At 44.1% G+C, this 26,594-nt stretch overlaps 1 protein-coding gene across 1 annotated transcript in view; it reads right to left on the bottom strand.

The window, feature by feature from the left end:
• LOC147883803 (putative sphingolipid transporter spinster homolog 2) overlaps window positions 1-26,299 on the bottom strand; it is a 113,061-nt gene extending 86,762 nt beyond the window's left edge. The window contains exons 1-4 of the mRNA XM_087398388.1: window positions 26,211-26,299; window positions 6,492-6,562; window positions 6,158-6,295; window positions 5,950-6,051 (exon numbers count right to left, since the gene is read on the bottom strand). Of these exons, the coding sequence (XP_087254514.1) occupies window positions 5,950-6,051; window positions 6,158-6,295; window positions 6,492-6,544 (293 nt within the window). The 5' untranslated portion in view covers window positions 6,545-6,562; window positions 26,211-26,299. The remainder of the gene's footprint in view (window positions 1-5,949; window positions 6,052-6,157; window positions 6,296-6,491; window positions 6,563-26,210) is intronic.
• Between the last annotated feature and the right edge of the window lie 295 nt (window positions 26,300-26,594).

The raw sequence follows: 26,594 nt of genomic DNA, 5'->3' as shown, positions 1-26,594 counted from the left end.
TAAGCAAGCCTGTAAAGATCAAGAACCTCAAGAACTGTAAGTGGATAATCATTAATGCTGTGCACAGCAGTCTGGAGGAGAAATCTCGTTTGCTACAGGTGGTGCAATGGACAACCCACCTGAGAAAAAAACCAGAGGGGAGGAGAGAAAGTACAGCTCTATATGGATGAGTATTCAGAAGATTAGTGATCAGAAGGTTAGTGATCAGCATATCAAATCATGCCTTACCACCATGAAAGAAGTCTCAAAATTGCAGGATGCAGGTATTGAGAAGTTGCAGAAAAAGATAGGGGAAAACAATGAAAAAACCATGCATAAATTGCGTGCCTCCATGGAAGAGGAAATGAGTAAGTGAAAAACTGAAATGCAAGTACAATTGGGAATTCCTGGATGCTAGATATTAAGATCAGCCAACATGCCTTAGATAAAGTGATCAGCCTACACGCAGAAAATGAGGTCTTAAAGGCACGCACCCAAATGGAAGAAGGTGAAATTCAGCCACTCTTGAATGAGGAATTGAGTATGAGCGCTAGAGGGGAAGGGGACAAATGCATGCAAGAGGAATTCAAAGCAAAGAATGCAAAACTCAAGAAGATATAGCAGCCCTACAAGTCACCATGCAGGGAAACATGAAGAAATTTCTCAGCAAACAAGTCAGGGAAAAGAAAAAATGAAAAGAGTGGACTGAAGTGGTCAAGAAGGGCACATCAGCCCCCAAAAACGATTTTAGCTGTGATTGCATTAGAGGATGAGAAAAGAAGACACGACAAAATCATTGAATGGCCTTGTTAGAGGCCTACCAGTGGGAGACACCCCGATGGCAGATGCCAAGGCACTAATCACCAAAATGGGCATCAACCTCACCTTTGAAGGGGCATGGAGTGTAGGCAAGGATGATGTGCCGTCAAGACCTATGGTTGTGAGATTCAGGACAGCAGCAGATAGGTCCACTTTATGAGCATGAGAGCAGCATTGAAGGGGACAAGGACATATCTAGATGATGATCGCATGCTTTTACAGCAAGAACATTGTAGAGAAGCGATTGTTCGAGTATCACAGCAAGATAGGCAGGAAAATGGGCTGTTTATAGAGATGGCAAAGTCGTCATAAGGGAGAGGGCAGAAAGGGAGGGAAGGGAAGAGAGGGATGCAGGGAGCACATGACGGTGTCATACTGATAGGACTGTGCCACAAAGCAGAGTAAAGATAGCTGTGTGGAATTGTAATCGCACTCTTTGGTCTAATCTAAGAGGCTTTTCAAAGGCATACACTGATAGAGATATCATTTTCCACACTGAGACACACACGAGTCCAGAGAGAGGGCTGCCTACAGTAACAGGATACACATGGGAGTCTGCGTACAAGAAGACATTGAGGATAGACACTAGAGTTCGAGGTTCTGGGAGCGTAGCTGTCCTCTTCAAATCACATCTGCGGCCGCTCATATTTGTGATGCGTAGAGTGGAACATGCATGACACACGAAGGTCTAGATACAACCACAAGATGCATGGGCAATTTTTATTGCGATATGCTACTTTCCCCCAAATACATCATCATATGCCCATGAGGTGTGGCACAGCCAGTACAAGACAATATATGATGACATCATGGAGTTCTCTAGGAAAGGGGAAATCCTCCTATTGGGTGACTTCAATGCACGAACAGGAAGCAGACAAGTTAACCTACTTGACTCGGAGATGGCCCTCTTAGAGTGCTGGAGATTGACCCAACAGGGCTCGGGATTTGTCATCACAAGATATGGCTGATACCTACTGGAGATGGGAGCAATGCACAACCTGATCATATATAACGGCCTTCTTAGATGGCCGTCATCTGGAGGGCTCAGTTGCCTCGAGGGAGGACAAGCACAGTGGATGACTTGATGGGCTCCCCAGCCTTTGTGACACATTTACATGACCTCATGGTCCCTCCTCCCCCACTTGACACGGACCACTCCTATTTGGCATTTCGCATATCGACCAACATGCCAGCAGCAACAAGACGAGACCAGCCAGGTCCCAGCCAAGTCCTAGCCGTATTCAAATACACTTTGGCCATGCCTTGGATGTAGTGTATATAAGCCACTTTTTACATGAGCTACCAACCCACCTAGGAGATGATGCAAACCTTGCACATGCTTCACACACACTGACTCGGTGGTCCAGAATGCCGCCACCAGGTCTTTTCCTATGACTTGCTCCATGGTTTGATGATGAGAGCCAAGAGATGAGATCTCACCCCAGATGAGAGAAAAATTTGGGACACCTGATTCACAACGGATCTACCGGCACTTGACACGACGTAAGAGGCAGGCTTTCCTATGTGACGAGTGTCGAGCGATGAGATCTCACCCTATATGAGAGCAGACTTTGGGACACCTGATGAGACTAGAGGCTACCGGCACCTGACACAACGTAAGAGGTGAGCTTTCCTTCCACACAGGATCGATGAGGTGATTTGATCTTTTCGAGGAGGTGATTCCACCTTCGCCTGGGGCTCTTGTCTGAGGGAAAGTCACCCGTGCTCCATGCCAAAAATGGGACTCTAAAGTATAGGGAGCGAGCAATGAATGAATGAATAAATGAATGAATACATGCCAAGGACTGTGAATGATTAAGGAATGAATGAATGCCAAGGTCAAACAAGGGATGTGATGATAAGAGATTTAATTTGTGACCGTCTCTTAGGTCATTATACTACTCAAAAATCCATCTAAACGGCCATAATCTCGCAATACTCTATTTTTGTGATCTTGTGTTTGTGCTTTGTTGATGGCGTTTAGTCTTCTACTTAGTCTAAAGGTGACCTACCCAACCTAGTTCTTATAAGAAGAAAGAATATACTATATGACGGGGGGAATTGGATGACAAACTAGCATACCCATAATACTCTATTTTTGTGATCTTGTGTTTGTGCTTTGTTGATGGCATTTAGTCTTCTACTCAGTCTAAAGGTGGCCTACCCACCCTAGTTCTTATAAGAAGAAAGAATATAGTATATGACGGGGGAATTGGATGACAAACTAGCATACCCATAATACATTTCAACTACAGCCAATGGGGAACCTTGAAAAGCCAGCACAACACCTGCTTTGAAACAAGGACAGCTCCACCTAAGAAAAAGCATCAAAAGCACAAAGCTAAGGAATCGAAGACCAGGGCAAGGATAGAAACTCGGGGGCGCCTAAGTCGAGAGTAGTTTTTCCATCTCCTTGATTGGCCATCGGCCTTTGGCCTTAGACTTCTCCCCATCCTACATCTCTGTTCTCTCCTTCCACACATGGGTCTCCACTCCACATGGCACATCCCAAGCTATGTTTCCAACCTCAGAAGGTGAGATACTTAAACTCAAATCCAACAAAAGAGATGACCAAGAATAACTAAGACCAACCAATACTCCTCTTGTTCGTATAAGAAGAAAGAATATAGTATATGAAAGGGGAATCGAATGACAACTACCATCCCCATAATACATTTCAACTACAGCCAATAGGGAACCTTTGAAAGGCCAGCTCAACCCCTAAGGACAGCTCAACCTGAGAAAACCTATCAAAGATCAATTTCACAAGCACAGAGCAAAGATATCAAAGACCAGGGCCAGTATCGAAACTTGATAGAATAACCAATCCCACTCTCAGAGCCCTTGTCTAGTCTAACATGATCTCAAGTGCAAAAAATTTTAAATTAATCCACACCCTGACCCACATGGAGTTAGGACCCTTGAGCACGTGCAATATTGTGACAAGCTGAGTACAACTCCATGGTGTCCTAAGCTTTCTAGGTTACTCCAGTTTATTGTGCTTCAACAAGATAGGCTGACTAAAGTCTTTTGTGGCCTTATATATCACCTTGCAGAAGCAAATATCTTTGACTACATAACAGAGGCTCTTTTATTGCCCTAGGAAAAAGATTCAATGCTTAATAAGCCTTTGTCCTTCACATAATAGAAGACACCTTCAATCACTAATATCAAGACATACAAAGGAACTCGCTACTCAACCTCATTTAAAAGATTGGCTAGTTTGTCCCCCCTTTGAATCCAAATTCGAAATTCTATTGCATTAGTTTTGCTCCCCCCAAGTTAAGAGCTTATCCTAGTGCTACGAGCTTATTGCCCCCACCCAACAAAAAAATTGACTTTGTGTTGCCTGCTCCCTTCGCCTGGCCTTCCCAATCCGATCAGCCTCTCCTTCCTTTTCCTCCTCACCTCACCAGTCCGCTCAGCCTCTCCACTCCATTTCCTCTTCCTCTCCCTCGAAGCCACTCGACCCCCTCCACTCAATCTTTCCCTTCTCACAGGCAGACTCTCCTCTCATCGCACAGCCCTCCGTCCCTCCAGGCAGTGTGGTCTTATGCGAGGAAGCAATGCAGATTTTCAGGCTGAGTGCACCAAGATAGATGAAGGCTGCTAGGAGTCGAGCGATCGGATGCCCCAGAGATGCAATGGACACGGATGGGGGCACTGCTGCAAACAACGTTGGAGGTGATGGATGTGAGCACAGATTTAGACTTGATTGGCTTCGACATCTTTGGTTGGGATGGCCATAAATTTTTGGTGCTGCGATGAATAGGACTAAGCGTAGGAAAGGTCCATGGGCTGTGAAGGATCCTTGTAGAAGCAAGCGACTCAATAGCATCACCTCCCTCTCCCTCCACTCACGCATGGTAGTACGCTGGCTACCATCGCCACTTGCTACGTTGGTCAAGTTACTCGATTTCCGTAGCTTAGTTACTTTAGTTTAGTTTCGTTACAAGTTTTGTATTTGATTAGGACTACGTTAATCAAAGTCCAATTAGTGCAAATTTTGAATTTAGCATGTGATTTTATTTGCCAAAAACAAAAAAACTTGGCTAGAGTTTGCATCGTCCAATCAAATGGTGGAGGAAAAGATTGAAACACATTTGGCACTCCAAGGTCCCTCCTCGACAATAGGTCTTCTTATGGCGTGTTCTATCTTCTGTTTGGACAGCTTTTATTACGCAGACGTATTGCTCCGGCTATTTGTAGTCGATGCTCGACTCTCAGGGAGTTTGTGTCTCATATCTTTTGGCACTGCCCCAAGACACGTGACTTCTTGGGCATCCTTCGGCAAAGATTGCGATTGAGACTTCCTCAGGCTTCTTTCGGGAAGCTTTTTGGCCTTTTTGGGATCTATCCTCGACGGCCGGATTTTGAGTTGTTCTTTACCTAGGTTCGCTACTAGGCACTCTGGACTCTCTGGAAAAATAGAAACCATAGAGTATTTGGTGATCCTATGTTTTCTCCCCTTGTTTTCCCCTTGTTTTCTTTTGTCGTTCTTTGCATATGAGTTTTCAAAGAAATGCTACCCATTATGTAAAGATTGTCTAATACTCATTCCTGATATGATGAATCACTCATGATAGCAGCTCCTTTGTCTTCACTCAGATCTAGCTAGTGTTTCTATACTCAATTCAGTGTCACAGACTGCTCACTATGGCAATAGCCAGGCCTACTTCCATATTCACTGTTCACACGCCCTAATCATTTTATAACATGTGTTTTCATATGAAGGACCGAAATTGGTGCACCCCCAGGCAACCAATAGAGTTGAAGAAATAATTCATACCAGTCTGCACCATGTCGGTCTTCTTCTTCTGCCTACCATTCATGGTATAGTGACAAATGATCTCAGTAGCGTAACTTGGCAATGCCTTATCTTGACCTTTACTGAACCCAATGCGATGTATCATCTCTAGCCTAAGAGGACCCTAACAAAATAAATAAACGCTTCCTGATGCTACAAATTAAGTGGAAAAACTTGTAATACCGCAGGTGCTAGCTTGTGAAGGAGAAAGCCACATTTGCAATAAACATAATGAATACATTCTGAGTGTTCCCCAACACCTCATCAGCACATGGAGATACTTGAATGCATTTCAGATATGATTGTTTGCTGACATAACATTTTAAAGGAAGAGTTATACATACGTCTTTGCCAGATGCGCAAAGATAGGAGATGCTACCAAAAGGCCAACCATGAAAACTGAAGACAACACTCCATCCTCAAAATTAGTCAAACCAAAATCTCCCCTGCAAAAGAAGTAGCGGCAATTTAAACGAGGCAATAAAATAACATTAGCATGCAGCATCATTACGTCATGTTCCACACGATGTTTATATATAAATTATCCCTTACTGTATTCCACTGCCTCTGTAGCAAGTTTCTGTGGGGTTACAGGTCGTATTAGACATAGCTCCATTCACTCCGTTACTCGCTATAGCTCCACGATCCACATAGTTTAGCAGATTCACCATGCACAAGATCAAAAGCAATCTGCCATTGGACCAATAAAGTTGGTTTAGTGATGCCTGTTGTATTTTCTCATGCCCCAAACTACTTGACCTCTTCACAAAGCAAATCCTTAAATTTACAGATGTACAGAATTCGAGCATATGATTGTCATCAGCTTCAAACTACAACCAGTGATGACTACATAGATAGGGAGAGCATTTGCAAAGAAAATTGATACCTCTCTGGTGTAAACCAACTAGGCTGATCTCCCAAGTTCCCATGTTTGGGCATATTGTCAGCAGCGTGACCCTGCAAGGAAAATTCAAGCGCTTTTGTAACACAAACCTTCTCTCAAAAGTGAAGTGGAGTAGGTGCTATTACAATAGAAGCTTCAGATAATATACATGTGACCTTATGTCATTGCTAGTACTTTTGCGAGTCAACTAATGGATTGATTGAAGCCTCTGAGAGAAACATAATGAACCCTTTGTGTCACTAACAATGTGACAAACTGCATCACAGGAGAGACGACCTCGTGTCTCCACATAGACAATGCACAAGGAGAGAACTCTTAGTAAGCACTAGCTTACAGTAGGACATGTACTTACACCTTAAATTTCTAAATCAGAGGTCTCCGAAGTTCAATGCAGCTGGAACAACATAGTCTGATAGCAACCAAGGCTGTATGGTTACAGTAATAAAGCCAAGTTGCTTGTAAGGAATGCATCACTTACTACTGTTTGGTAATAACTTGCACATATGGTAAGAGCAGTAGCATTCAGCCCAGAAGTAGGTTCTTTTAGTGTTCATATGTTGAGAACTCTAAAGAATGATCATAAGCAGAATCCAAGCAGACTGAACAAGAGAAACAACAAGACATGCAAATGACATAAAAGCAAACAAAGGTGTTGTGGCGTTGCCAGTACTTAAATTTTTCCTTCTCTTTTGAAAAAAGTTTTTTCCTTCCTATTTAAGCCAGGTTTAATCCCAAAAACGTTCTAGTTACAAAACTTATTCTATGTGGAGCAGCCACGTGGATCTCTCTAAACAGGGTCAATGGGCAGAATGTGCATACTCTGCCAAATGGTGGAAGGGTCGAAAGAGGCCCATCGTGTTTGGTACTTGTCAGGATGCAGCCTGTTACTGGGAGACAGCAGGATAATCATCTGTCTGTTTGAGGATGGCCTTTGTCTTTCTGACGTGGTTGCCTGTTTCCACCCTTGGCTTACAACATTCAGTACATCTATGTGTTGCTGGCAATAACAGTCCTTTGCCCCTTTGCCGTGTTCCCTGTGCACCTTTGTTCTGCATGGTTTTGGTCCATGTTGTCTTTTGGTCAGGTTTCTGAAGCTTGCTTTACAGATTAAAATGGCCCTTCCTGTCCTACAGATAAGCGCTCAGAGGGTCATCAGCAGGTTGGGACTTCACTTCTTCCTTACCATTGTGCATGGCTGGTTATCCTTCCTCAACTCCTAGGATTCCCCATAATCATCCACCACTAGTCTGTAACAAGCGATGTCACTGCCTGGACATTACTAGGTCCTCGCAATTGCTCTATGCATTTAAAAAAACTTCAGACTGGTCCTCTCAAATACAAACCGTACAATCTGCTCCTCAAGAGACGGGCAGACAGGGACCCATTCGCAATTCTGAGTCAAATTAGAAACCAGGAGGTACAAAAGCTCCCCTTCCCTTTGGACTCAAGTGCCCCTTCCCCATTGTCTCTTCTGCACCCACTTCAACCCTGCAAGAGTAGGAAAACCTTTCCCCCAGAAATAAAAATGATACACTGCAGGAAGCCACTGCTTTCGGGCACATCAACCTAAAAAGGCGATGGAAGCGCATGTGTTTCAAGACCAAACCACACTGCCTGTGGGAAAGATAGGAACATGAGTTTTTCCATGATCAACTTCAAATCTCTCCCAATCCCAGCTTTTTCAAGACTCAAGAATACCCCAAGCTCGTTGTTGGGCTGATTTCTTGTGTGAAACATGATTTTGGTTTTGCTCACATGTGAATGCTGCACTAAAGCAGGCACAACTTAAAACAAGATAAAAACCGTACAACAGCCATTTTATACAAAGAGGCTTGCTCACAATGGTGTAGTGCAAAAATTAAGGCATTTGTCATCCATTTTTTCCAATTGCCACCATAACTTCCTTCTTTCCCTGTTATGCACCATATTTCTCTTCATCTGCCAGCAATTTTCTTTGAGATCAGCCACCCTTTTGACAGTAAAGCTCAGTCTTGATAGAAAACCATTGATTCCAGCTTAATGCATCTGACCATACTATAATTGCCTCAGATTGGCAATTTATTGGTATCATCTTTGCCCTGGTAAATGACTCATGAGCACCACAATAATGGAACCCTTGGCAACAGAAATTCGGAAGGAGGTGGTGTGGATAGCTACTTCTGCACCAAAAATCGCTCTAAAATTCCCACAGGATCTCCAAAATTCCACGCCAGGAAGACTCTCATATTTAAATGGCATGCACTCAAAATACAAAAAGATCGATGACTGTATACAAGTCCTATTCCCACAAATTCCCACTCCAAACAAGGTGGAGAATTAAGGCCCTGCTTTGTTAAGGTAGGTTAGTGTATTACACATTGTACGGAGATAATTTGCTGTAATGTTATGTTGAAGATGATCATGCATATATAACAGTTAGAGTGATCTGACCAATATGCATATGATGTTCCAGTTCATGTATTTTCTACTGGTATGTTTATATGTGTGTGTGTGTGTGTGTGATCTCATTGCGAGCCAAAGTAAATGTTGAATCTCTCCATTGTCTTTATCGATTGGGATGTTTGTTTAGACATATCAAAATCAAAATTGAAGTCACCTAACAATATAATGTGTATGTTGTTGATATGATGTAGTATGTTTTGTTGTATGTTATAACTATTTTGTAATTATTTATTGGGGCTCTATATATGTTAAAAATTGAGAATATTTTATTATTTTTTGAAATTTGGGCAATTTCAATTCCTTGATGTGTGAATGTATTGGTTATCTCTATGTCTATTGAATCATGTATAGCAATGCGTGTTCCAGCGTTTGCGTAGTTATTTACAATTTTGAAGATTCTACGCATATATTTTATATACCTTTGTAAGACTAGAATATATCCAATCATACAAATTCAGATTTTTGTTGTTGAAGTACGTAGGCATATATTGTTGACAATTTTTTGTTTTATTTTGTTGTAAACATGCATGAAATTAGTAGTGCATTTTAGGTCTAGTCAAAAACAAATTTGCCGCCTTGATAGACCACATCAAAATTTATAGCGTCAAGGACTTAACTCACGCGAGAATCGACCTCGCAACATGAAGAGCACACTGGAGAAAGACGACAAAGGCTGTAAACTATGCAGCAATAGATATGCTGCCTGCTCCACCAACCGCCTTTGTATTTAGCCCTTTGCTCCACATCAATCACAGCAGTCATGAACAACACATTAACATATACAGAGCCGCTGCCTTTGTACTTACCCCTTTGCTCCACATCAATCACAACAGTCATGAACAAAACATAAACAGATAGAGAGAAAACGTCGCCGCTGACAGAGAACGTCACTAAATGCAAGTACAGCAGGCAGCAAAACTAGAGAACAACAGAGAATGTAAGAGCACGAAGTCGGCAATCTGGAGAAGCTGAAGAGAAGGGAGGCAGAGGCGGCTACTAACAAACAAAACATATAAAACATAAACTAATACTAGCCCTAAAAACAAACTACCTGAGAACTAAGTAAACTTACTTAGCACTCTAACTACACATAGCATCCACTAATGACGTCAGCTTGACCACGAAGATGAAAGCACTTGGTAATTTATCCCATGTCTTTGTTTTTTGTAATTTCAAGTTCTTTAAACTAAAATGTTTGCCAAAAGGAAACATAGTTTTTCCTCCTGTTCAGTTAGATACTAGTTGGCTAGGGTCTAGCATATGGGGGCTGACCCCACGAGCATTAGTGTCCCACAAGTCGCTCGACATCCCCCTTTGGGTGGGCCTTCCCTCCCCAAAGCAACAAGACCACTCCTCAAGAGATGTGCTCTCCAAGGCCTTCCATGCTTCCAGCCACCTGTCTTCCTTTAGACGAGCCGTGTGCAGGGCCCACCAGAGTACCCAAACGGACCAATCAAATGCAGAGAATATTTGCAATAGCTTTGAAAGAGTCGAACGGATACAAGACAAGACAAAAAACTAAATAGGCCTAATAGGTCATGTGAGAAGGCCAACCAAATTCAATTAATCCTAGCTTAGCCATTTGAATAGAGCTGATTGCCAAAAACCTAAGGATGATATGAAAAGTCAAATCAGAGTAGTATTGACCACCCAATCTGAATTTAATGGTCAGACAAATAGAGTGGTTGAAAACAACCTTAATCCAAAAGTATAGCATATGACACAACCACCACATAACACGTGGCATGATGATGCGCTAGCCATGACACATGGCATGATGATGTGGTCGCAAAGATGACAAGGCAGCCTGTGAGGTGGCATAAGACATGTGGCAGGGCCACGTGTCATCCCAAGGACCCAGTCTCCATGCAGCCTACCAATATAATTAACCCATGTGACCTACTCCAAATGTTAAAAGGAGGGGCACCCTTCACTTGTTCATTGTGCAGCTCTTCCCCCACTCAGCCCTGCTTCCACACTCTTCATCGTGCAGCTCTTCCCGCACTCAGCCCTGCTTCCACGCTCTTGAAAACATCTCCTTCCAGCCCTGCCTGCCTTCTTCATGTCCCTCAAGGCAGCCTGCAGCTGCACACAGTCTTTCTTCAATTCCCTTAGGCAACCTACAATTGCAAACTCTATGGGACGGGAAAAAGCCACTAGTACATCTGCTTAGGGAGGGCACATGGCAGCTCCCAAGGAGTACCAAAAAGCAGCTCCCGTTATTTAGAGTGTCTACATAAAAAAGCAGCTCCATTTATTTAGAGTGTTACTGATAAGCCATACATCAGTTTATGACTGAGCGCCTTTTGGTACTCTTTGATGATTGCTATGTCTTCATGATATACTGTCCATTTTCCATCTTTCTTAGCAGCCTTGACTTTTGGATAATTATGCTGCCTTATTCTTCAGTTGAGCTCGTGTGAGTTCCTCAGCTATCCATAGCTTAGTCCCTTTTAAATTGTAAAACTGGCAGAGAAGCTTTTTTCATAAATCTTGTGATTTGATCGTAACGATAGCACGTCCGTTGGAGTGGCGGTTGGCTCCATCATCATCAACCGTCACAATCAATGCTAGGCATTGCTGCTTTGACATGTGCTAAAGTTTCACTAAAAGAATCTTCCTCTTTGTACCAACCTTCAGCCTACTCTGATCTTAAGTGCATTGTCACGTCTGGCTTCATGTTCTTTGACATCTTCGTGGATATCAGTTTTATTTGCCTTTGTATCAACCTCCACAATAACTTCTTTCTTGATTGTTTGTACTTCAGTGTGAATTAGATCTTTGACTGTAGAGAGTAGTTGAGGAGTAGGAGGAGAAGCCTTGCAAGCTTTTACTACTTCATCTATGACAGCCTGCTTATCAGGTCCTTCAGAAGATGAGGACCGAGCTGCTTGTGGACTTTATCCTCTAGAATGGTTAAACGTTTTTGTAAATCTGATAACCCTCACAAAATGCACAATAAACTTAGCACCTTTGTAACAAACAAATGTGCAAGCTGGTTGGCTGTAATAGCCTCTCTTGTAGGTATGAATCTAGCCGATTTGTTGAATCGATCAACGATTACCCAAATTGCATTATGCCTACTAGAGGATCGTGGTAAGCCTACCACAAAATCCATAGAAATACTTTGCCATTTGTTCTCAGGTATTTCCAAAGGATGCAACAATCCCCCTCGTCTCAAGCAATCCAATTTATTGACTTGGCATTGTTGACAATTTTAAACATACAGTTTCAACATCAACCTTAAGCTTAGGCCAAAAGAAGATCCTTTTGACTAGTTCCAAAGTTCTTTGTACCCTTGAATGACTGTCACTGGGACTGTCATGACATTCAAACAAGAAAGGATGCCTCATATCTCTCGCCCCGGATACACAGACCTTGCCCTTTCGGAAAAGCTGACCATTCCAAATGAAGCAAACTCGTAGTTTATTGCCTCGTGAGAGTCCCAACTTGTACTTTATCCTAAATAATTTGGAAGAATTCAACTTCACGATAAAGGCCAGTGAGAGAGTCATACAGGTCTGAATGGATCTCTATGAAGGAAAGTTGATTCACAATACCAATTTTGCTCAAGGCATTAGCTACCTTGTTGGTGGAACCCTTTAGATAACGGATGCAGACTTCATTACTACTAGCATTCTCCACAAAAAGGGCCTTCAGACTAGAAGGTAGTTTAGGCTGTCCAACCAAGTTGCTGAGCTGATCAAAGCAAGACTAGCATTGTGGGAAGGAAGCATTCAGTGGAAGGGGGCACAACTCTAAACTATGCAATGGAGTTCAGCTGGGTGAACTCTTCTCACTTGCTACCCATGCCTACTCCCATGGAGGATATAGATGGAATTTGGGGGACAGTCTTTTGGGCTAGAAGGCTATATTTGGTAGAATCTGGGCCAAAGGAATTCCAGAAAAAACGTCCACCCTCCTTTGGCTAATTCTACATAAGGCTGTATGGACAAATGCTAGGGGTCACAAGATTGGTAAGGGAGATGGGCAGTGTAAACATTGTCGTGGTTAAAAGGAAGATATGTTCCACCTCTTTGTTGCTTGCCCTTCTGCTAGGAGAGTTTGGAAGATAGCCCAAATCCAACGAGGAGAATCTTTGAACTAGAAGTCTATCTTGCTAGGGGAATCCTCTAAAGTGAAGCAGTCTCTCTGGATACTTGCTAGGGCACATGCAATATGGTTTATATGGACCTCCATGAATGCTTTTCAATTCAATAACACTGTTACTAATGCTGAATCTCTTTTCTTAGACTGGCTATCAAGAACATTACAAGCTAGCTCAAGCCATCGAATTGACAACAAGGACCATGATCAGCTCTTTGAGGAGATTGAAGAACATGAGGCAGATTATTAGATCAAGAACAACAGGGAATGCTAGGATAAGGGTACCATTCAGCTTGTATCTGATTCTGAGTGTTGATATGACTTTTTGCAGCTATACTTCTACACCACAGTTCACTGTGACAGCTTTTGCTGTTTTACTTTTTTGGTCCTGTCTGTCCCCAGGGTTGACTGTAAAGGATCAAAACTATGTATCTTTTGTTTTAGTAATATATGCCCTAAAATACAAGTGGCCAACGAGTATGGCTCTATTTTTGTGCTCTACGTTGATAACTCTTCTCTAAAGTATTTCAGCAACTCTTCTGATTTGATGGAAGCCCGGTGGTCGGAGTTAATTTGATGTCAAGATCATTTAAAGGGAAGTTCTTATGGATCACAGAAACCCAAATTGAATCCAATCACCTTTCCCAGAGAAGATCGCTTGGCTTTTCATTGTCTCAAAAGTTGACCACATAGACTTCCAAAGCTGGCTACCTTTAGTGAAGCAAGGCTCAAGGCAGAAAATAGCAGATAAGATAGGGTAGCCTCTCCAACCCTAATGGGTCTGACCTGTCTAGAGAGGAGCTGGGCCCAATCCAACTTTGGGTTGAGAAGAGCTTTAATAATCCAAGAGGCAGCTTGCTTCACATCTATTATCCCTAATCCTCCTTGCTTGGGTCTTGTGCAAAAGCTCCATCTTGCATTGGATATTCTCTTGCTGCCTCCCGAAAGAAAAGATCGACATTTGGTAGTAAATTTGTCCAAACTAGTTTTGCAGGGTGCCAGCATGACAAGTAAAATATAACAATAGGATGGATGCAGTAGTTAAGTACCATTTTCCTGCCAGCCAAATTTGCTCCATATATCAAGCTTTTTGCTGAATCCCTCCATTACCCAAACCCACATGTCCTTCATGGAAATGTCAAAGCCCATAGGTATACCTAGGAATCTGAAGACAGTGCCGTTAGGAATCCTTTGGCATCCCAACGGACCAAGCACCTCCTGACTTTTACCACCGAGAGTAGCATACCCAGTTTTCAAGTGATTGATCTGTGACCCAGAGGCTCTACAAAAAGTTTTCAAGCACTCTAAAACCCCTGGACATCCTGCTGAGTATTCCTAGGGGTTAAGTTGGTGTCATCTGCAACTTGCTGGGTTCCTATATGTTTGCCTGAAGAGAGTTCAATGCCTTGGAGTATCCCCTGTTGGGCCTTATCTAGGAGGAGCCAGCCAAGAGAGTTTGCTGCTATAGCAAAGAGAAGGGGTTATGGACCTTTTCGGAGGAAAACGATCAGTCATCACTCCATTCACACAAACCTTAGCTGAGGCATTTGTTAGCAGCATTTTGATATAAGAAACAAAGATAGTGCCGAGCCCCATATCTTGAAGGGTCTATATCAGAAAGTCCCACTCCAACCTATCATAGACCTTGTCAAAATTAACTTTGATTAAGAAAATGTCTTGATTGGTGTCCCGGGCATATTCACATCCTTCCCACAAATTCATGATGGCTCAGCTAGCTTTTTACTCTCAAAAGCTACATCCTAGAATGAGGCTTCTCCAACAGCATACTCACTAGCATCCGTTTCAACCATGAATGGTTTACTAGAATCAACTATCTCATTGCTTAAGACACGCGTCAAGCTCCTCTACCGACACAATGGGTCGATACTTATCATATTTACCCTTCTCCATCCCTTTAGACAAGCCTTGTAGATGCAATGCTATCTTGACATAATTCCATATGTGAGTCTAGAAGAGGTTCAAACTTCAAAATCCTAGGAAGGATTTGACGTTGGTAATCGTTCTCAACATGGGCCTCTCCCTGAGTACTCCCTCAGCTTGCCCACTCTCAATGCTGACCCAAATTCGGTCTGGTTGATCTGTTAGGGAACTGATGGCTTACTATGTATAATCCTCGATAGCATGAGAACCTGGAAGCGCTCTACTCAAGCCCCTCTGCTGCATCAAAGAGATCCGCTCCCAAACACGGGCTACCATTCATACCATCTAGCTAGACCAAGGAGTCGAAGACGAGCGCCCTGGTCCGAGGGCACTGAAAATGTGAGTGGAAGCACTGGCTCTCCAGTCTAGCTGGTGAGGCATATCCTCTGCTCAAGTGGGCCTACGTCGCCGGTCTCATTGTCAAGAAAGAGAAACCCCAAATAGGTGTATGACTAAACAATCTCAACTGATGATCCAATAAAAGCGAACTACTTTCTATGCATAGCTGCCCGTGATGTGTTGAAGATCATAACCTTGATTTTACCAAGTTGACCTTCAAATCATGGGGGAAGGCGTGAAGAGAAGCCTCAAGAAGTGAGCGAAGCGGCACAATCCTCTAAAAGTGGTATGTAATTGTCATGTGCATGGATTGGTATCTGACGTGTATTGGGTACACAAGACCAGCTCAGGTAGCCTGGGGAGGCTTAGAGCTAGGCAGGCTTGATTCTCGGGTTGAGTGGCAAGGGTACGAACCAAATAGAGGTCTTCGCTATTTTTGGCGCTTGGGGGCCGAGTCTATATAAGGGGCCCAGAGGTTCAGTTCTCAGTGAGCCAATGGAAGCAAGTCTCGTTCCCAGGTGCTAGGTCTGATCCTGGATTGAGTCGCGGACGCGTGCCTGCATCATAGCGTAGCCCAAGGCCCAGCAACAGATCCCAGGCTTCACAGTGCCACCTGGTGGTATGGGACACCAAGCTGGTTAGGATCTGGTTGGGAGTTCGTGCCAGTAGCTTAGCTCGTGGCTCAGAGGGGACATCTCCTGATTCGGGATTGCATCCCGTAGATGTCATGGTTCGGTGGTGAGCAGCCTGCTCAGTTTCTTCATGTTGGTGTGTTCTTGTGTTTGCTTGCAAGTCAGAGGTTTCAGGAGTGTTGGGGTCGTGTCAGTAATCGATGCATGTAAGAAGTGTTTATAGGCGTGTCTCTGAGACCGCACCAACTCTCATGGGTAGATGTAGCCAATTCCTTTGACTCAAAAATTCTTTGCGTCTAGCTGTGTATCCGCGTCTCTGTTCTAAGCATGTATCAGACATTGGCTAAGTCGCAAATCAGCCAATTGGCTGTCTAGATGCTCTCTGCAATCCACACTCCTGTCTTCAAGCACATCACCAGACTACCGCACTCGTATGTGGTCACTCAGAGGTATTTTCTTATAGTAGCCCCCAACACCCAACAATTGCTTCAACTCATCACTAGTCACCACGAACCTCTCTCAATGGCTATGCGCTTAATTCTAAGCTTGCTCAACTCAATCCACTCAATTCCCGTAACTAATCGCATGTTAATAAGCAAATTCAATTGACCCTTCCCCAACAGGATCACCAAATGTTAATGGTCTAATTTGCTGACTCCCTGTTAGTGTGAGTGATCGCTGGTGTAGGTGGTATAGCTAGAAGAGGAGTGGAGACGCTAAAGAAGAGGTAGGTGCAATAGAAGATCGGTGATACCGGATGTGAAGGCAGGGGATCCCATGATGTAGTCGACTATGCTGGAGCCCCCCCCCCCCCCTGGGAAACAGGTGAAACCAATTGAGGAAGGCCACCAACTGAGACCATTGTAAATAATCGGATCATGCAACCTAGCATGCCCATATGATATTGTTAACCACTTTCTCTAATTCCTACGGAAGATCACGGGAGAAGCACCGAGTTATTCCACCCAGCCAAATCCTGCTGAATCGTGAGAACTCAAAAAACATACATGAACACCATCTCCTTCTCTCACTAACTTCAGCAAGCCCCATCTCCCTAGATGGATCTAGATGCCACATGTCATCCATATAGGGCCTTCCTAATGCAACATTTCACCCCTCTCCTGGGATGCGTTAATTCCTTTGCCCCTAGGCACATTTCTTGCATTAGGCCCTTAGCCTTAGATCCACCTAGTCTTTTGCTATCAACCCTCACCTAGGACCTTGACATTAAATCCCTCCCGATCATTTACATGAAGCGCAAACACATAAATTACAGAGATAGATCCTTTAAGGGAAATGTCGACTGATTCTTCCGAGGTCATGCTACCTCGGCTAGAGCGTAACATTCCTTCCCTCTCCTCGATGATAAAGTCTGGGAACACTCTCCGCAACTGATATACGGATTCCCAGGTAGCTTCGGATAGAGGCTGACCATGCCATGCAACCAACACCGTGGGTATCTTCCGATTTCGTATTTGCATTGTTCCTCGGTCCAGGATTCTTGTTGGTTTGCGCCTTGCAATATCCTCTACCTCCTGAAACAAAACCACACCTTCGATTAGTGAGTCACTAGTATGTAAAAATTTCTTTAAACGTGAAACATGAAAAACCGGGTGCACCTTACACCCCTGTGGCAATTCTAATTTATAGGCTACACTGCCTATTCTCTTTAGAATTAACCACGGCCCACAGTATCAAGGTGATAACTTAGCACACTCTCCTGAAGTCAACGACTTCGAGTGCGAAGGAATTCTGAGAAAAACTTTTTCTCCTTCTTCAAATACTCTTATAGACCGATTTTCATCCGCATACACCTTGGCTCTATCCATAGCCTGGCGGATATTAGCTCTCGCAAGTGCTAGCATCTCCCGCATCTGAACTACAAAGTTCGCGGCACTAGGCACTTTGAGGTACTCCAACTATAGTTGGATTGGCTGGTCTATAACCATAGTTCAGTTCAAACGGACTGAACCCAGTAGATGAATGTTTCCTATCATTGTAGGCAAACTCTAACAATGGCAATCACTTGTCCCATGTATGTTGCCTCAATGACACATATGCCCTCAGCATATCCTCTAAAGTTTGGTTGACTCTCTCCGTCTGACCATCCGTCTCAGGATGATCCCCACTACTCATTCCCAACTCAGTCCTTAGTGTCTCGAATACCGCAGTCCAGAAATGACCGGTAAATCTGACATCTCGGTCTGACACTATGGATCTAGGCAATCCATGCAGACGAAATATATGTCTAATAAACAAATCCGCCACTTGCGGGGCACTAATAGACTCTCTAGTCGGAATGAAGTGAGCCATCTTGGTTAGACGATCAACCACCACAAGGATAGAATTGTATCCTCCTTGTGTTGCAGGTAGCCCTACAATAAAATCCATGGAAATGCTCTCCCACTTACTTAGTGGTATTTCCAAGGGCTGTAAAAGTCCGGGTGGCTTCACCCGCTCGGCCTTACTTACCTGACACGAGAAACACCGTGTCACATATTCATGAATATGCTTTTTCATCTTTGGCCAAAAGAAATCTCGCTTCACGAGATCATATGTCTTCTCGACTCCTGGATGTCCCGCACACGGGCTATCATGGCATTGTCGAATGACTCTCTGCCTGAGATCATTCTGACCAGGTACTACAACCTTGCCATTTCTAACTAGCATACCATCCCTTATGGTATATCTTGCATAAGTTTGGCCTTTTCTGGATGCCAGGTCATCCTTTTCACTTTCCCCGGGTTTTAACACATGAGCCTTAGGCCATAAGCTCTGGACAAACTCGTCCACCTTTTGAGTTTCTCTGATCTCGGTCATTAGAGCACTCTCTAATACCGTGAAACTCAGGTTGTGCATAATGCGAGACAACGCATCAGCAACCTTATTGTCTTTTCCTCTTCGGTACCGAATCATTAGATTAAATTCTTGCATGAGCTATGCCCACCTAGCTTGGCGGCCCCTCAAGTCAGGCTGTTTACAGAAATGTTTCAGAGTATCATGATCTACATCCACATAAAACTCTGAACCATACAGATAATGCCTCCATGTTTTCAAAGCATGGATAACAGCATACAACTCCAATTCATGAGTTGGCCAATTCCTTTGAGAGGGAGAAAGCTTCTTGCTTTCAAAGGCTACTGGCCTTCCCTCTTGAAGGAGAACTGCTCCTACCGCAATGCCACTTGCATCGGTTTCTAGGAACAACGGTTTCTGGGGATCAACTATTTTTAACACCGGTCCTGAGACCACAGCTTGTTTTATGGTGTTAAAACTTTCCTGTTGATTCTGTCCCCAAATAAAAGGTACTTTATCTGAGGTCAGATCAGTCAATGGCGATACTATTCCGGAATATCCTTTCATATGCCTTCTATAAAACTGGACAAATCCCAAGAATGATCGCAACACGCGGTCAGACTCTGAGGGATTGGCCAAGTTAGTATCGCAGCCACTTTCTTCGGATCCATTTCTACCCCCTGTGGAGTAATTATGAACCCTAAATACTCAAGCCTAACCATACACAGTATAGTTTTCTTTTTATTCACATAAAGACTGGCTTTCCTCAAAGTACTGAACACTATCCTTAAGTGTTCACGATGCTCAGTAACACTTTTACTGAATATCAGGATATCGTCAATAAAATGTACTACGAACTTTCCGATATACGGACGTAGTAAATCGTTCATAAGCATGACGAAGGTCGCTGGAGCATTGGTAAGTCCGAAGGGCATTACCAAAAACTCATAATGACCAAACCTGCTCCTAAAAGCGGTTTTATGCACATCCTTGGCTCTAATCCGGATCTGATGATAGCCGCACTTAAGATCTATCTTGCTGAAAATCACGGCTCCATGTAATGCATCAAGCAAATCATCAATCCGAGCCATCGGATACCTGTGCTTAACAGTGATATTATTCAATGCTCTGTAATCTATACAGAGGCGAAACGTATCATCCTTTTTCCTTTTTAATATCACTGGCGAAGCAAAAGGTGAGAAACTTGGTTGAATCTGCCCCAACTTGAGGTATTCTTCCAGTTGCCTACGCACCTCCGCTTCTTCCGTAAAACTCATTCTATAGGGAGGTCTATTTACAGGTTCTGCCCCCGGGATTAGTTCAATCTTATGTTGAACTTTTCGCTGTGGAGGTAACCCATAAGGTAGTTCATCCCTAAAACATTCAGAGAACTCCTCTGTTATAAGATTAGCCAGCTTGGCCATCTCACCACTTTGCGTAACATCAGTGCTAGTCGAATAATCATTCACCGACTCTACCGATGCTGTGCAAAGGTACAAAAACTCTACTTGAGCCTTTCTGATTTCCATCGCATGAGCAAGCTTGGTTATTTCAAAATCAAGCTTCTCAGCATAGTCCTGAATCCGAAGCTCCAACTGGGTAACCCTTTGGTCCCATACTTCAGTTGAACTTCCATCGGCCATCCTGACTGTATACGCATAGTCAGATGGACTTGTCTTTAGTTTCAGCCTCTTCACGAGCTTGGAGTTAATCACATTGTGAGTTGACGCCGAGTCAAACAACACAATGACATCATGACTGGCCACTTGCCCTTTCATTTTAATCATTGAAGGCTGTATACCCCGTTGCTGCGGGCTTACATAGGATGTTATCAGGTGCACTCGTCACTAACTTAGTAACAGACACACAGAACAAACAAGGTACTAACCTCTGAGAAGATCCCGCTAGCTGAATCTGCATCTCTTCCGCTCTGGGACTTCCCTGCATCTCCACGTCGCACTCTGAGATCACCATCTCAGCCATCCGACGATCTTTATTACGTGGACAATCTCTCCACTGATGAGGTTAAAGGCAACCAAAGCATAAGCCTTCTCTCCTCGCTTTTTCCCGCTGTTCTGGGTTCAAGGGAGATTTAGACCAAGCCCGGGCTGCCATTGGAGTGACTTTCCTCTTCACTCCAATGGTGGTACTTGGTTTAGGAGTTTCAGCCGGTCTCGCCTGCTTGGCTTGACCACTCGGCTGTGAACCACTCCCTCTACTAGCCCACTTCTTCTTAAACCCATACTGGGTTCCGACCTGTGCAAACCCACTTGGCTTGCTGCCCTTGGCATCCTCGTAGTTCAGGGCTATAGCTATTGCATCATCTAGCGTGTTCGCGTACTTAGCCCGAACTTCCATTTTTATTCGATCATTCAATCCAAATATGAAATCTTTCACTTGGATTGATTGAGGCAGGGGTTCGTCAACCTTCATTACACTCTCTCGAAACTTATCAGTGTATTCTGCCACTGATAAATTTCTCTGACGAAGGTTCCTATATTGATCCCAAGCTCGGGATGCCTCGTCAGGAGGTAAGAAGTGTTTCCTGAACTCTCTTTTAAACCCCTCCCAGGTAGTGGATGCTATGCCATCTTTTTGTTGTTTAATCCACCACCGATCCGCTGCCTCACTAAACATGTGGGTGGCTTCGCGGATCTTTTTGATGTCATTTCTGATCTCACAAATGGCGAACGCCTCGTCCCATTTGTGTAGCCAGGTCTCAATGACATCAGAGCTACGGTCGTTCATCCGACCAGAATACTTTTCCGGTCTGTAATTCGCAATATTCGGCACTTTAGCCTTCCTAGGCTCGACCGTATGGACACTAGACTCCAGTTCCATTGGAGCCTTACCCTTCTCTTCTCGAGAAGGTCTGGCAGACATACTCTGTAACGCTCTCCTAAGTTCAGATTGCCCTGCGTTGGCTTGTAATTGCTGCGCTAACAACTGTTGCAAGGCATCCTCCAGCAATGCAATCCTGCCAGATAAAGTGTGAGCTACTGGGCGCGATCCCTGCTAGGTCGGCCGGACTCCTGATTCACCAGGGTCCCTCCTGGAAGCCCCCTCTTCTGCTTCCATTTAGTTCAGTAGGTGGTTTGGTTTGGGGGTTTTTTTTTTTTTTTTTTTTTAACACCCCTAGAACACTGTAATCACAAGCTGACACAATTCAGGGTACTGACACTCTGAACACAATTCCCTATACTAGGGAATTCCTGCAATCCCACATTCACACTGATCAAGCATTTAATACAGGCATATATCACAGATGGCGCTTTTCCCTATACTAGGGAAATTCCTGCAGTCTAATTCTAACTGAAGCACACAGGCATCTGCTCAAGCATAATTTGTCCTTGCTATAGCATCATAAACTGCGACCTCTGCTAAAACCACAAAAGTCTAACTGCTTCTGACAAAACAGGAATAACGAAAACCAAAAGGGAAAATAGATAAAGTGCTCCCTGGAATTCGAATCCCGCAGCTTGCAGCCTGCACGTACGGCCTGCTCTCAGCTCTCACCAGTCATCCGTACTCTGACTGTATATGCGTCAGAGAAGCAGTCGACAGCTGTTACCAACAACTCTCTGCGGGCTTCTCTATGCACCGAATAGCCTCCCGCAAGGTCACCTCGACAAAATAACGATACCTTCTACCAACGACCACCGAACACAACCAGCAGTCGAAGACCTTCGTCAACGAACCTCTGTCAGGCCCGATCAAGCTATGCTAAGTGCGGGAGGGCTACGCTCAGACACGTCGTCATCACGTCGTCGTAGTCCATCGCATGGAGGTCACAAGTAGCAGGACCCTCCTGCGCTCTTCATCCCTCGTTTCGTCGAGTCACCTGCGTGTCCCGTTCCACGCACGTCACATTTCCGTGCCAGGCTTTCCGAGACCTGATGAAATCAACGCGACTAGAATCTTTACTTGCAACACTAAACAATGTTCGCCTCACGCCAGCTCCTCACAGTCCTCTATAACACGCCCTCAGCCTCTTCGTGGGTGACCTCATCAAGTGATGTTGATCGGAATCCAAAATCATCCATTGACGATTCCCTCCGCGCTCAGAGGTGGCTCTGTTACTCTTTTCCCTTGCTTCCGATCATTTCTTTTGGGAATCGCGTCGCACCCAAACGCTCATTTCAACAACTATTTTGCTCTCTGGCACCACGTCGCGGCTCCATCCAAGGGAAATTGTGTGTGGAAGCTTGATCATAGTGAAGAATAGTCGCAAAACCTCACGTTAATCAGCGCATCACGTAAATAATAAATATCAAAGTGCGCTGCTTCCCTTCTCGTCGATAACCTGGCTCTGATACCAAATGTTAACCACTTTCTCTAATTCCTACGGAAGATCACGGGAGAAGCACCGAGTTATTCCACCTAGCCAAATCCTGCTGAATCGTGAGAACTCAAAAAACATACATGAACACCATCTCCTTCTCTCACTAACTTCAGCAAGCCCCATCTCCCTAGATGGATCTAGATGCCACATGTCATCCATATAGGGCCTTCCTAATGCAACATTTCACCCCTCTCCTGGGATGCGTTAATTCCTTTGCCCCTAGGCACATTTCTTGCATTAGGCCCTTAGCCTTAGATCCACCTAGTCTGGTGCTATCAACCCTCACCTAGGACCTTGACATTAAATCCCTCCCGATCATTTACATGAAGCGCAAACACATAAATTACAGAGATAGATCCTTTAAGGGAAATGTCGACTGATTCTTCCGACGTCATGCTACCTCGGCTAGAGCGTAACAGATATGACCGGGGCCCACCTATCAGCGGAGACTCGCAACATACCTGCATCATCTAGGTCCATATCCGACAGTAGAATGGCATCATCTTGGAAGTCAAGGAGCAGTACCTGGCGTACGCATGTCCTCACGTTGAAGTCCCCAACTAGGAGGAATTCTCCGCAACTGGAGAAATTTACAATGTCTGGATGAAGGGCTGCATACGACGATGGGTCGGCTTCCTCACGAACATCTCGGGCAAAGTGAGATGTCTCAGGTGGAAAGTAGCATACTGCAACAAACAGGTCCTGACTCACCATACGTCAGATGTCCCTTCTCTCCGCCTGAAGAGAGAAGGTTGAAACAGTTGAACACTTGGTGCCAAATACAAAGGATCAATCTACAAAAGAGCATGCTACGAAGACTCTGGAGGACTCAAGGATCTACAACATTCCTGAATTGACCTCTATTGGAGCTAGGAGATCTCATAGACTGCTGAATGACTGCTGAACAAAGAGTCAAGGTTTTTGAATAACAATGTGAAGGAGGAAGCTACATGGAGCAGTCACAGCATCATACTTTTACATGGCAGTGTACATGCCGAAAGACAGAAGAGTGTGGTATAATGCTCAACAACTACTTCATAAGGCTCACTCACTCATAGTCCCTCACATGATACATGGAGAGTGAGCCCACAATCTAGCCACTATCCTTCTCCTCAATCCCCTCAAGCCTTTCATAGGTGCACAAGCAGAGGAGTACAGCATCCAGATATACTAGCACTTGACTGAGTTTACTAATCCAGCACTTGGCTGGTTAGTTTGCAACAGAATTTTTTGTACTTCAGGCCACACATTGTGGCAATTTATAGTATTCCCTACTTGCAATATTCACTGCCATACATTCCAGATAAGCGTGGTATCTTTTGTGCAATAGTTTGGTGAGAGACGGGAAGAGTGCTTTACTTCCATTACATAGCTGCAGGGACTAGCATTAGGTTGATGTCCTGTTTTCTCACATCTCTCAAGCACTGCCAAATATACAAGGGCCATTACATGAACAAACCTGATCGCCTAGTAGGTGTTCTGATCCTTTTAAGACTTACTTCTAATTGGTGTTATTGGACCACGACAGAGAACGAGCATGTCGCTTCATTCATTAGAGCAGCAAGAATTTCCAAACCACATGCTACAAGACCCGCATGGTCCTTCGCCTTGACATTATAAGGCTTAATGATAGCATATTTGCCACTATCGCATAGGCAAGCTGTGAATCAAGGATAGATGACTGACTTAGGATGTGATAAAGGACCTAAGAATGAGAGCACTAGGTGTTTGGGATCTTCCAAACACATGCTACAAGACCCCGTCCTTTGCCTGAGATTGTCAAGGAGCTAGGCATGACATCCCCAGGTGTTTGGGAACTCTGAACTAAAGTGCTACAAGACCCTCACGGTCCTTCACCTTGTCATTACGAGGCTTAAGGATATCCTTATATTGCCACACTCCCAAAAAGAGGCCGAGACAGGACTAAGTATCAAGGATAGATCCTGCAACAACTGATTCTACCGGTGACAGCTCCCCATGTCTAGGTGGTTGAGGGATTATCCAGCCCAAACTCCTGCTAGCTATTGCTTAGGGGAAGATGACTCAAATCCTCGCCATTCTTGCCAAGAAAAGCTATTCTCTTACGGTGGACCTATAGTATGGAGAAAACAACAAGCTTACGACTGAAGGTGTTGCAATTTTCAAAATACCAACAATTTCGGGACCGTACTGCTCTCTAAGATGTGTACAGCTCTGAGGTGACCACACCTCAAAAAGACTCCCAGCTCTCAAACTAACCTTCACAAATATTTTGCATCTAGGCTCTCTGTATCACAGACGCAAGGACCAAGTTAAATCCAAGGGGCCACTTAATGGTCAGTAGCCCGCCTACAAAGCCTATGCAAGAAGCCTTACGATAGCGTGTCTAACATTGTCACATCAGCGAGCAATTTCTTCTCTTTTCTTGCAATTTCTTCCTGTTCACGACCTCTTCATCGTAATATCCATTGAGCCTTGCCACATCATGCCTGGACTAGTAACAAATACCTTTCAGCAAGCCTTTTATTGTCCTTTCTTGCAATTTCTTCCTACTCAATACTACGCAAAGACCAATATGGCATTTATGAAGGGTTTAATTTGAAACGTATAATTGCCTGCAACCATTGAACAAGCTTTGTCCCTATCTAACCGCTGCGATGCACTGCAAGGATCCCTTCTCATGGTTGCCTATTACAGAACCACTCGTATTCTCAAGGCAAAGCGAACTTCATTTCAAGAACTTTGCATTGAAGTCTGTATCTATCGTGATGATATAAGTGGTCTCGTTTGCTATCATTGATTGCTTTGCAAGCAAAAGTACTTGTTTTCGGTTGATTTGTACTGCACGACTTACTATATATCCTCGCTAGAGGAATTCGAGGAGGTGCGAGGCTGCCTGTTCCTGTGGAAAGGGAGGGTCTGGCAAGAGAAGGGAAGAGTAGGCGCCTATCGAGATCAACCTCCACGTACAGAAGCTTTTGCACATCCGCCTATGGAGGCGAGATACCATGAAATGAAATAGAATCGAGTCTATGAGAGCGGCAAATTTCGACAGAAAGTGTCTGCGAATCTTAATAATTGTACTCGAATTTCTTAGCCTCATAAAGGATACAAGTTGTGTACCTGATGTTGCGTGATATTCGCGAAGACAAAAAATTTCAGATGTACGCGAACGTGAGGAGCTCCACTATAGCTGTGGGCAAATATTATTATATTGAGTCCTCATGCTTTTTGGCCTGCCAAGTCGAAACGTGGAAGCCTAGGCAGCTTGGAGAAGCTAAAAAGACCTTATTGATGACTGGCAGCGAAAGTCTTTTTCAAGCTATTTTATTTTGGTTTTCCACTTATTGTTTTCTCTCTCTCTCTTCTTCTTCTTCTTCTTGTTCTCTCTCTCAGCTTCGAGTCCAAGGCAAGCCTTTGTAGGCTTTTGTTCTCCCTCTCACCTTCTAGGGCAGGCCTTTTGAATGTATTCAACTTGTTCTTTAGCACTCCCAGCTTGCTCGCAAA

The sequence above is a fragment of the Dipteris shenzhenensis genome, chromosome 27 (genome assembly GCF_047967505.1).
Source record: "Dipteris shenzhenensis isolate YYH24624 ecotype China chromosome 27, Dip_SZ_1.0, whole genome shotgun sequence".
Classification (NCBI taxonomy): Eukaryota; Viridiplantae; Streptophyta; class Polypodiopsida; order Gleicheniales; family Dipteridaceae; genus Dipteris; species Dipteris shenzhenensis.
Note: the sequence above shows the minus strand (reverse complement) of the source record. Positions and strands in the feature narration are given on the sequence as shown.